Here is a 12,174-nt window from a genome sequence, read left to right on the forward strand (position 1 = left end):
CGAATTTCCAGCACCTACCCGGACCCCTACCCGGACCCTTACACGGGGTCCGTGTACCTCTTTTAATTTTTTTTTTTTTAGGGATTGCTTTGGGGTTTGATGTAATGATTTAGTACAATAATTAAACGAGATCAAGTCCCGAGAGATTTAGAACGTCTTAAGGAAATTTGTCATTTTGGGTGTGAGCATGACTAATACATCTAAGTTATGAAAGATAAGTGTTTGAACTCATGTTAGTACGTGCAACAGTGGCCCCAAGCGAGATCCAACGAATCCCTCAACGCCAAGTAAGTATGTTCGATGTGCAAAGAAAAATACTTTTAAGTTTTTGAGGTATGCTAAATGTCTTGTGACCAAATTATGAACGAATTTGGAAGTCGGTGAATGTGGCCGAGGAGCTCTCCACCCCGGAAAAGCATGACCGAGTTTAGATTAGGATTGGAAAGTGGTAAAGCATGACCAGAGACCAATCCACCCGGTAAAGCATGACCGGGGATCTTATGTATGCGGCAGTGGATTTTCCCTGTCAGCCCAGTACTGTGGTTTACTCTGATCAAGCGCATTTATGTATAGGTGACTTGCTTTGAAACATATCTCTACGCAAAATGATGTTATGTATGCTCAAGTATGTGTGATGCAAGTATGTTTATGAAAAGTCTTATGATGATTTCACGTCTACGTTTATGCTATTACGTTCAAGTTTCAAGTATGTTTATGATACTACGTTCAAGTTTCAAGTATGTAAGCCCTACTTTAAAGATGCATGTGATTTTATTATGTAGTAATTGTTATATCCAGATTATACATGTTGAGTCTTTAGACTCACTAGACTTGATCGATGCAGGTAAGGATGACTTTGAGGAGACGAGGGGTGGGGACCAATGAGCCGGCTTGGACTGCGCACGAGGCTAAACCCGAGGACCGCCCATGTTTTAAGATTTAATGCATGACAATTTTTAATATTCTGATTTCATGAAGTGGTTTATGATGTTTAAACTATTATTAGTTTTGGCAAACTTGGTTTTAGTTGTTTTTATTGCAAATATTTTTAGACGAGCAAGTTATTTTAATGCAAATTTGAAAGTTTATTTTATATTTAAGAAAATTTTTATTTTTCTGCAAATTTAAATAGTTTAAAAGTACGGTACGTTACACATGATTTATGATATTAATCACCAATGTGACTTTAGACCTTCCCCTCCATACCAAAGGTTGCATGGTTGATGACATTAATCACCAATGTGACTTTAGGTATCTCTCCTCCATACCAAAGGTTGCATGTAATTTATTCTTCTCTATGACATACTTCATCTTCAATGCAAAAACTAAAATCAAATTAATACTTTGTCTCTTTGTATAGTAAAATTTTGGGTCTTCACAGGAGCCATCCATCTTATGGTCCTAGCGTTCATATAGACCGGGCTCGAGGGACGAATAGTAGGTTCAAGCGACTTCGATGGTCCAACTCGAGCTAGTATCTCTAAAGTCCAGTTCAATTTTTTCAAAATTATCTCATCTGAACCGACCATTCCATGGATGTCCCTGACATCGAATATAGCTATTGTAGACCAAATGAAGAAGAAGACAACTAGTTTGAATTTTTTGTGGCATTTTGGAGGCTGTGATACCGCCTATGGGAGGCTACAATCAGCATAAGTTGAGTCATAAGATCACAAATTCTTGTATTTTGCACTTGTAAGTTCATATACTTGTATTTTTAAGTCTTTGAGAGTTTTGAGACTTATTCTTATAAGCGATCTATTTCATTCTTAAAATGGTTCTGGATTTACATACAATAGGAGGTGTATTTTCTCAAATTGTGTGGTATGGTGTTCAAATAACTATGCAAGTAAGAAACTTTTGCAAGTCACTCCAAAGTAAAGTTGGTGTGGACGTGTGTCGCTATACTAGGAGACCTCAAGACCGACCAGTTATAGTAAATCTACTCTTGTCAAGGAAGTTATAACTTCGAAAATGGAACATACATGCTATATTGGCGAACCTTTATAACAAATTTTTAGTTCTTTGTAGCTCTCATTTGCTACAAACACAGTTTGGTTCCGAATGTCATCACCTATACATGCTAAAATGGATGGTTTTGGGGTTAAACTCTTGTTTGGTTCCTTTTTTTTTTTTGTAACTAAATTCGTTGTATCAAGCAGAGTAATGAATGAATAAGTGATATTAAATGTGGTAAATTAAACACCTTTCTCCCTTGGAGTAACAATCAATATTTCAAATATAACCATTTTATTCCAGAAATGCCATTTGTCTTAACCACTTTTCACGCCTCCGTTACCTTTTGGGAGGCCTACGCCCCATAAAAACTGTCTACCGGAGACTGTCTGTTATATCCCAACCTTTTAGCATTTTATTGTTTATAATATTATTTTTGGTTGGGTGTTTAGGAAATATATTTATTGGAATGATTATTATATGATCATTATTTATGGTTATTGTTTTTGTATCATGTTCATAGTTGGTGATGATTATGGAAGTGAATGGGTAGAATAAAAAGTTGATCTTAAGCCAAATAGGAAATGGAAGTGCAGAAACGGTATGAAAAATGTGGCAGTAGTTGTGGTTTTTAGCATAATGTTTTGTATATTGATCCAATTGATATGAGGCCACTTCCATTAGAAAGATAAGATACAAGGCTATAACTTTCATGTTTTGAGTTTTGTTCAAATCATTAGGGAAGACGAGCCAAAAGTGGCCCGAAGTGTGTCGTGTGTTTCGTTGTTCCTGCATTGACACATTTTGGTAGAATGGACATAACATTTTACATAGACCTCCAAATGACCTGAAACCAGTGGGAGATTCAAGAAAAGACATAGGGCTACAACTTTCATGTTTACCACTTTTGCAAATTCGGAAGCTAAAAATGAGTTTTTCGGCAGAATGTGGCGTGTATATGCGCCAGAACTCACGCATATGCGCCCGGTGGACAGAAAAGGCCGCGCATATGTGCCCGTCATCCTAGCTCCTTTCATTGCTATGTTCTTGATATATTTGTTGTTATGTATTCATTGATCAAGAGTTTCCATTGAATTCATTGATAAAGGAGCTAGTAATTCATTGTGCCTATCAAGTGTTTGTTCAATTGCCCCAATGAAGTCTCTATGATTTAAAGCCAATGATTGATAGTAATTCATGCATGTCATTGGCCAATCACATGATTATGAGTATCTCTCACATTTTTGATATATTTATATATCAAAGAGATACTATCCACATGTCACAGGTCACAGATCACAGAACTATCATTTCCTTTTCTTTAATTCATGCCAAGAAATACCATCTATATTAATTTGCTACCTATTGTTCCTTGAAGATGGTATCATTCATTGTTCATTGCCATTGATTCATTGTTTAATTGCCATTGATATAGCCATGTTTCAATCTAAGCCAATGTATATGTACTTGTTATGTATAGCTTTCTGCTTACTGAGTTTTATCTCATTCCAGTTAATGTCATGTGATGCAGGTGATAAAAAGGAATGAAATGGATTGTCCGAGGCGAAAGAAGTCATATGGCTCATGGATAGGGAAACTTTTGAACTTTTGTCATGAAACTTTTATTTTGGGGAGTTGAACATTGGAAGTGTTAATAATTTTGTATTTTGCAAATGAATTATGAGAAAAATTTGTGTTGGCTTTTGAACTTATTTTGGATGATATTTTGTTAATGGTTAGGTATAGTAGTTTTGGAAAATGTTTATGATACATATGGTATATTGTTCTTTCCCTTTTCAATGTTAAGGCTTCCGCGTATGTCATTTCTTTTAAATGTTATTGTCATGGGAGTGGGGTGTTTCAATTGGTATCAGAGCGAAAGTTCTTCGGACCATATATGACTTTTTCTACCTAGGACAATCCGGAATGTTTTCGATCCTGCATCTATTGATTTTAACATTGAGAGTTGATTCTATTTCATTGCCATTGATGTATCATTTCTTCCTATCTATGTTAAAGTGAGCATTTGTGTAGGATATGCCTCCCAAGAGAAAGAATATTGAAGGAGATGATAGGACCCTTGATAAGACTGCAAAGGTGTTAGATGAATTCAGTAAGTTATTGAAGGAGCAAGCAAAGGTCCATGGCGAACAAATTCAACAGTTATTGAGCATGCAAACTACGACCCAGGGTCGTGGCCAAGGAAAAGGTCAGGGCAGAACGGAAAGTTCTGTTGAGGTTGCTTATGATCGTTTCAGACGTATGAACCCTCCTTATTTTATTGGAGGCCCTGATCCCTTATTGGCTCTTGAATGGATCAAATCGTTGGAAGCCATATTTGATTATTTGAAGTTCACTGACCAAGAGAAGGTAAGTTGTGCTGTGTTTATGTTGGTCAAAGCTGCTCGTATCTGGTGGGAAGCCACCAAGGTGACAGTTAATTTTCAAGAATTAAAGTGGAACGAGTTTAAAGATTTATTCTACGCCAAATATTTCTCGAGCGAAGTAAAAGCCAAGAAGGTGAAGGAATTTATAGAATTGAGGCAGGATGCTTTGTCTGTTACTGAATATATGTTGAAGTTTGAGGAAGGATGTGTTTTTGTTCCTTTTATTGCTGAGAACGATAAGGATAAAGGTGAACACTTCCTTCGTGGATTGAAGCCAAAGATTCGAAGAGATGTGCATATATCCAAGGTGGTCACATACCAGGATATTGTTGAGAGGGCCTTGCTAGCCGAGCACGATGAGCAAGAGATCGAGAAAGAGAGGCAGCTAAGAAGGAAAGCTTTCCAAGCAAGAGGCCAAGGTGCAAGTGCAGATGTACGAGGTGGCAACAAAGGTAAAGGTAAAATGGAGCAGCGTAATAAACCTACTGTGCCTTCTTCTGTTACTGAGAGACCGTTGTGTCCCAAATGTGGAAAGCCACACAAGGGTGAGTGTTTGGTGGGTAGTGGACGATGTTTTAGATGCAAAGAGATGGGGCACACGGAACTGAAATGTCCTATTTTTGCTATGACGAAGGAAAGTGTTAATCCTGATTCTTCTGTAATATCAGGTAATATTTTAATCTACGGAAAAGAAGCAATTACATTGATTGACACTGGTGCAACCCATTTTTTTATGTCTGAAGTGTTTATGCATTCTATATCTGTTGAACCTACTGTTATGCCATTACACTTCAATATTGTGTTGCCCTCTGGAGATGAAATTTGTGCCACTAATATTATCAAGGCATGTCCCGTACAAGTGGGTAATAGATTACTGTTTGCTGATCTTATTGTTATTCCAATCGTTGCATTTGATGTTATTTGGGCATGGATTGGTTATTTGCTTATCGTAAGGTGATCGATTGTGTGGGCAAAACAGTGAAGTTTTTAGCTGATGACCATGATAGTGATGTGTTTGTTGGTCTAGGCTTTTCGATGGGTATTTCTATTATTTCTTGCCTTCAAGCTAATAAGTTGTTGCACAAAGGTTGTATGGGTTTTCTAGCTTCAGTGGTTTATGTGCAAAAGGAAAGTAATTTGCAATTACAGGATATTGATGTGGTTCAGGATTATCCTGACGTATTTGCTGATGATGTGCCTGGATTACCACCTGATCGAGAGGTGGAGTTTGTTATTGATTTAATTCCAGGTACATCTCCAATTTCCAAAGCTCCATACAGAATGACTCCTATTGAAATGAAAGAATTGAAGACTCAATTGCAGGAGCTATTAGATAAAGGTTTTATCCGACCTACTTCCTCACCGTGGGGAGCTCCAGTTTTGTTCGTAAAGAAGAAAGATGGATCATTGCGATTATGTATTGACTACCGAGAACTCAACAAGGTAACAGTGAAGAACAAATATCCTTTGCCACGTATTGATGATCTCTTTGATCAATTGCAAGGAGCAGCAATATTTTCGAAGATTGACCTTCGGTCCGGTTACCATCAACTGAAGGTGAAAAAAGAGGACATACCAAAGACTGCGTTTAGAACGAGGTATGACCATTATGAATTTTTGGTGATGTCGTTTGGACTAACCAATGCTCCTTCAGTTTTCATGGATTTGATGAATCGTGTCTTTAAGCCGTATTTGGATACTTTTGTCATTGTTTTCATTGATGACATCTTGATCTACTCAAAGACACGAGAACTTCATCGTGAGCATTTGAGGATGGTGTTGCAGCTATTGAGGGATAAGCAATTTTATGCCAAGTTAAAGAAATGTGAGTTCTGGTTAGAGCAAGTGGCGTTTTTAGGCCATATTGTGTCAAAAGAAGGAATAACAGTCAACCCGTCCAAGATTGAAGCTATTAAGCAATGGTCCATTCCAAAGACAGTTTTAGAGGTACGAAGTTTTCTTGGTTTGGCAGGGTATTACAGACGATTCATAGCAGACTTCTCGAAAATAGCATTGCCATTGACAAGCTTGACACGAAAGGCCATAAAATTTGAATGAACCATAGAATGCCAACAAACATTTCAAACTTTGAAAGATAAGTTAACCTCTGCCCCTGTATTAGTACTTCCTTGTGGTACTGAGGATTTTGTTGTGTATACAGATGCTTCAAAGCAGGGGTTAGGTGCTGTATTGATGCAGCGTGGGAAAGTGATAGCTTATGCTTCTCGTCAGTTGAAGGAATACGAGAAGAACTATCTCACTCATGATTTGGAGTTGGCGGCTGTGGTTTTTGCTTTAAAGATTTGGCGGCACTACCTTTATGATGAGAAATGTGAAATATTTACAGATCACAAAAGTTTGAGTTATCTATTTTCGCAGAAAGAATTGAATATGCAGCAACGGAGGTGGTTGGAGCTGGTAAAAGACTAGGATTGCACCATTAGCTATCATCCTGGAAAAGCTAATGTTGTTGCGGATGCTCTAAGCCGTAAATCCAGTTATTTATTGGGTTCCATGATTCAGAAACCTTTGTTACTCGATTTGCAAAGGAACGAAATAACTCTGGTATCTCCAGGTACAGTAGATCAGTTATCTGCACTAGTTCTTCGCTCTACTCTGATTGATCGAATTTTAAAGGAGAAACAATTGGATAATCAGTTATTAGATTTGAAGAATAAAAATGATTTAACAGGAGTTTCTGAATTTGGTCTGAATCGTGATGGTTTATTGACCTTTCGAGGTAGAATATGTGTTCCTATAGGTGATGACATTCGGAAAGATATTCTTATTGAAGCACATACAGCGCCATATTCAGTTCATCCTAGTAGTACCAAAATGTATCAAGATCTTCGACGCCTTTATTGGTGGCCAGGTATGAAGAAAGATATCATGTTATTTATTTCTGAATGTCTAACCTGTCAGCAGGTTAAGATTGAGCATCAAAGACCTGCTGGGACTTTGTTATCTCTTCCAATACCTCAATGGAAGTGGGAACACATCACCATGGACTTCGTAACGGGACTTCCAAGAACATCAAAGGGTTACAATTCCATCTGGGTAATTGTTGATAGGTTAACTAAGTCGGCTCATTTTCTTCCGGTCAAGACAACATTTACAATGAACCAATATGCTGAAGTCTATGTAGCTGAGATTGTACGACTTCATGGAATCCCTGTGTCAATTGTATCTGATCGTGACCCGATGTTTACTTCTGAATTCTGGAAGAGTTTACACAAAGCCTTGGGCAACAAGTTGGCCTTTAGCACAGCATATCATCCTCAGAGTGACGGACAGTCAGAGAGGGTGATTCAAATTCTTGAAGATATGTTAAGGGCTTGCACGATTGATTTCGCAGGAAGTTGGGATTCCAAATTGCCTCTTGTCGAATTTACGTATAACAACAGCTATCAATCTTCAATCGGCATGGCACCCTACGAAGCTTTATATGGAAGAAAGTGCCGATCTCCATTGTACTGGGAAGAAGTAGGTGAAAGGAAGATGTTGGGCCCGGAGTTGGTTTAACAAACAGCAGATGTCGTGGCAATGATCCAAGAAAGAATGAGGACCGCTCAGTCTCGAAAGAAGAGTTATGCCGATGTTCGATGACGACCTTTAGCATTCGAGGTTGGTGATCATGTATTTATTAAGATAGCTCCTCTCAAGGGAATTACGCGATTTGGCAAGAAAGGTAAGTTAAGTCCTCGATATATTGGGCCATTTGAAATTCTTGATAAGAATGGAGATCGAGCCTATCGTCTTGCGTTACCACCGAACTTGGATCGAGTTCACAACGTGTTTCATGTTTCTATGCTTCGTAAGTATATTGCTAATCAATCTCATGTCCTTCGGTACGAGTCATTGGATCTTTTGCCTAACCTAAGCTACGAGGAAATGCCGGTTCAAATTCTTGATAGCAAAGTTAAAGTGTTGATGAATAAAGAAATTGGCCTTGTCCAAGTTCTTTGGAGGAATCATGTTATTGAAGAGGCAACATGGGAACCAGAAGAGGAGATGAAGCATCGTTATCCTAGTTTATTCGACGGTAAGCAAATTTCGAAGACGAAATTTTTATAAGGAGGGGAGATTGTCATATCCCAACCTTTTAGCATTTTATTTTTTATAATATTATTTTTGGTTGGGTGTTTAGGAAATATATTTATTTGAATGATTATTATATGGTTATTGTTTATGGTTATTATTTTTGTATCATGTTCATAGTTGGTGATGATTATGGAAGTGAATGGGTAGAATAAAAAGTTGATCATAAGCCAAATAGGAAATGGAAGTGCAGAAACGGTATGAAAAATATGGCAGTAGTTGTGGTTTTTAGCATAATATTTTGTATATTGATCCAATTGATATGAGGCCACTTCCATTAGAAAGATAAGATATAAGACTATAACTTTCATGTTTTGAGTTTTGTTTAAATCATTAGGGAAGACGAGCCAAAAGTGGCCCGAAGTGTGTCGTGTGTCGGCGAAGAGGTCAGCATCACTGAACCGGTGGTGGCACGGCCAGAATCGGTCGGAAAACTACCTAATTGGCCGGAACTCGCTCAAACTCGGTTAACTCACTTGAAATTGGGCGTTTTCGATTAGTTGATCCGATCTCAAAATTGATTGTTGGGAAACATAACCCATGGATAGTATAATGTTTGGGTAAAAGGAATTGAAAATCGGAGTAGGATTGATAGGGTAATTGGACGAAATAAGATTTGGCGTTAGGGTTCGTACGTCAAATCCGTAGATCCGAAATTCCGGTTGCACCCGAGCACGAAATCTGAAATTGTTTGAGGGCTTTTGTTCGTCTCGTCGAGGCGGTCCTAGATCTTGTCTCCGATCAAAGAAATACTACCGGAAGCGGCCGGAATCGGCGAAAAATGCGGCGGATCGCGCTAAGGGCCTGTTTGGCCGAAATTCCCGAATTTTATTTTTTTTTATTATTATTTTTTTTTGAAAATCGATTTTTTTTTCCCACTCGGATTATGAACCTGGCGGCTCTGATACCACTTAAATGTCACGCCCCGAAACTCGGGATTGACACCGGCGTCGTTTAGCAATCACACAATTGAAAACAACAAGCCTTTCGTAGCACAGTATAAACCGAAACCAGTTTATATATCATAATCTCAATGAAATAACAATTGTCTTTACAATACTGAATTAAATAAGACGACAGAGTTTTAATGCGGAAACGTAAATAATAACTTAAACATAATCGATTTCCTTGAGCGTTCACCATCCCCAAAACTGCTCGGACTCCTCTTCCTCAACCTTTTCTTCGGACTTATCTGGGAAGGGTTGTAAGGGGGGGGTGGGGGTGAGTATTTTGGGAATACTCAGTAAATGGGAGACTTTAAACACAACATAACCAATTTAATAACATTTTCAAAACATATCATAAACGTACATCATGCTTTTCATAAACGTAACGTAAATTTCATAACATAATAACGCTGCGATTTTTCACCTTTAACGGTTTACTGACGTCAGTCCCTAAGTTTTAATCCTCTAAGGGGGCGAGGCCATAAAACAGTTATATCCCACTGTTAAGGGCCATATGTTGGAATTCCACCCATTTTCAGGGAATCCTCACAGTGTCAAACATAAACGTAATAACTTTCGTAAAAACGTATAGACAAAACGACGGTACTCGACCGTATTTTTAAACCACAAAACCGAAATTTTCATGTGCATAAAACAAAATTTAAAACCGCCCACTTACAGTGTTTGGATGTACTTAAAAAAACGTGGAGTGAACGGCTTGGTTTGGATCACTTCGCGCTCCTCGTCCGGGTAGTGCTCCGGCTCGATTTCTTTGACGATTTTTGTGCAGTATTTTGGCTAGGGAGAGTTGCTGAATTTTCGAGTTTTTCAGCTCTAGAATTTCGAAATTATGTGTGTTGAATGAGTGGGGTTGATGCACTATTTATAGGGGAGAAGGGTGGAGCTAAATTTGGCACTAAAATCATACCAAAAATTCATGTCGAATCTCCTAATATTGACTCCAAATATCCTTGCCATTGCTGATGATTTCTCTTCCTAATTCGTGAGATATAAATCCTTGATTTATATGAATATCCGAGATTTTCTTTATCTTGTTTCCTTGCATCTTGTATAATATACTAATTTGTAATATTTCCTATCCCAAAATTCGAAATTTGCTTGGCAATAAAGATTTCAACATGGCCATCTTATTCTAATACAATAAAAAGAATATTATGCTAATAAAATTTCCTTCCAAATTTTAATTACATTATTGCAAGATTTTCGGTTCTCACACTTCTATATTCTTAGAATTGGAAGGGTTTGAAGTGATGAATGGTTAAGTTGAATTGTTGATTTCTTGGATTAATGTTGATGATTGTTGGTTATTATTGTGTTTATTGTTGTAGGAAGCATTCAAGATCATCATAACCATCATTTGCTTGTGGGTTGTAAGCAGAAGCTTTCCTTTGTGCTCACATGATATATATGTATAAAAGCCATGTTTATTGATACCTAGCTCCTTTCATTGCTATGTTCTTGATATATTTGTTGTTATGTATTCATTGATCAAGAGTTTCCATTGAATTCATTGATAAAGAAGCTAGTAATTCATTGTGCCTACCAAGTGTTTGTTCAATTGCCCCAATGAAGTCTCTATGATTTAAAGCCAATGATTGATAGTAATTCATGCATGTCATTGGCTAATCACATGATTATGAGTATCTCTCACAGTTTTAATATATTTATATATCAAAGAGATACTATCCACAGGTCACAGGTCACAGAACTATCATTTCTTTTTCTTTAATTCATGTCATGAAATACCATCTATGTTAATTTGCTACCTATTGTTCTTTGAAGATGGTATCATTCATTGTTCATTGCCATTGATTCATTGTTTAATTGCCATTGATATAGTCATGTTTCAATCTAAGCCAATGTATATGTACTTGTTATGTATAGCTTTCTGCTTACTGAGTTTTATCTCATTCCAGTTAATGTCATGTGATGTATGTGATAAAGAGGAATGAAATGGATTGTCCGAGGCGGAAGAAGTCATATGGCTCATGGAAAGAGAAACTTTTGAACTTTTGTCATGAAACTTTTATTTTGGGGAGTTGAACATTGGAAGTGTTAATAATTTTGTATTTTGCAAATGAATGATGGGAAAAATTTGTGTTGGCTTTTGGACTTATTTTGGATGATATTTTGTTAATGGTTAGGTATAGTAGTTTTGGAAAATGTTTATGATACATATGGTATATTGTTCTTTCCCTTTTCAATGTTAAAACTTCCGCGTATGTCATTTCTTTTAAATGTTATTGTCATGAGAGCGGGGTGTTTCACTGTCCCTTGGATTTTGTAATTATAGGATATTCTAAGAATATTTTAGGTATAAGGTGTCCACAAAAATCATATATATATCATCGAAAGTACGTTATTATGGCCATTTGAGCAAAAACATATAACAAACTCCTCAATATTTGTAGTCAATAAAAAATGTTTTACATTTTCACAAGATTATCAACATATATATATATATATATATATACTAGGAATGATCACGTGCGATGCACGTGGGTGATTAATAATGAAAAATATAATAACGAGATTTAGATAATTTTTAAAACCGTTTGAATAACATCTTGTTTACGAGTCTTTATTAATCTAAATATATCAAAACACAATAAATAAAAATACATCATGACGATAAATAAAATATATTCACTTATTTATATAACATTTTTCAATTTGCATGATTATAACATAATGACAGTTCTCTCAAATTAACAAAGATATTTTTCATCCAAATATCATTCACAATGAAAAACAATATAAATAAA

At 36.8% G+C, this 12,174-nt stretch overlaps 1 protein-coding gene across 1 annotated transcript; it reads left to right on the forward strand.

Annotated features, from left to right (window-relative positions):
- The first annotated feature begins 3,993 nt into the window (after positions 1 to 3,993).
- LOC142538546 (uncharacterized) lies at positions 3,994 to 8,596 on the forward strand. Its single transcript, XM_075643862.1, has 8 exons — positions 3,994 to 5,278; positions 5,371 to 5,729; positions 6,087 to 6,290; positions 6,576 to 6,761; positions 6,867 to 7,215; positions 7,699 to 7,826; positions 7,992 to 8,385; positions 8,562 to 8,596. The coding sequence occupies exons 1-8, from the start codon at positions 3,994 to 3,996 to the stop codon at positions 8,594 to 8,596; spliced, it is 2,940 nt and encodes a 979-aa protein (XP_075499977.1).
- The last annotated feature ends 3,578 nt before the right edge of the window (positions 8,597 to 12,174 follow it).

This window comes from Primulina tabacum, chromosome 3 (assembly GCF_025594145.1).
Source record: "Primulina tabacum isolate GXHZ01 chromosome 3, ASM2559414v2, whole genome shotgun sequence".
NCBI classification, from domain to species: domain Eukaryota; kingdom Viridiplantae; phylum Streptophyta; class Magnoliopsida; order Lamiales; family Gesneriaceae; genus Primulina; species Primulina tabacum.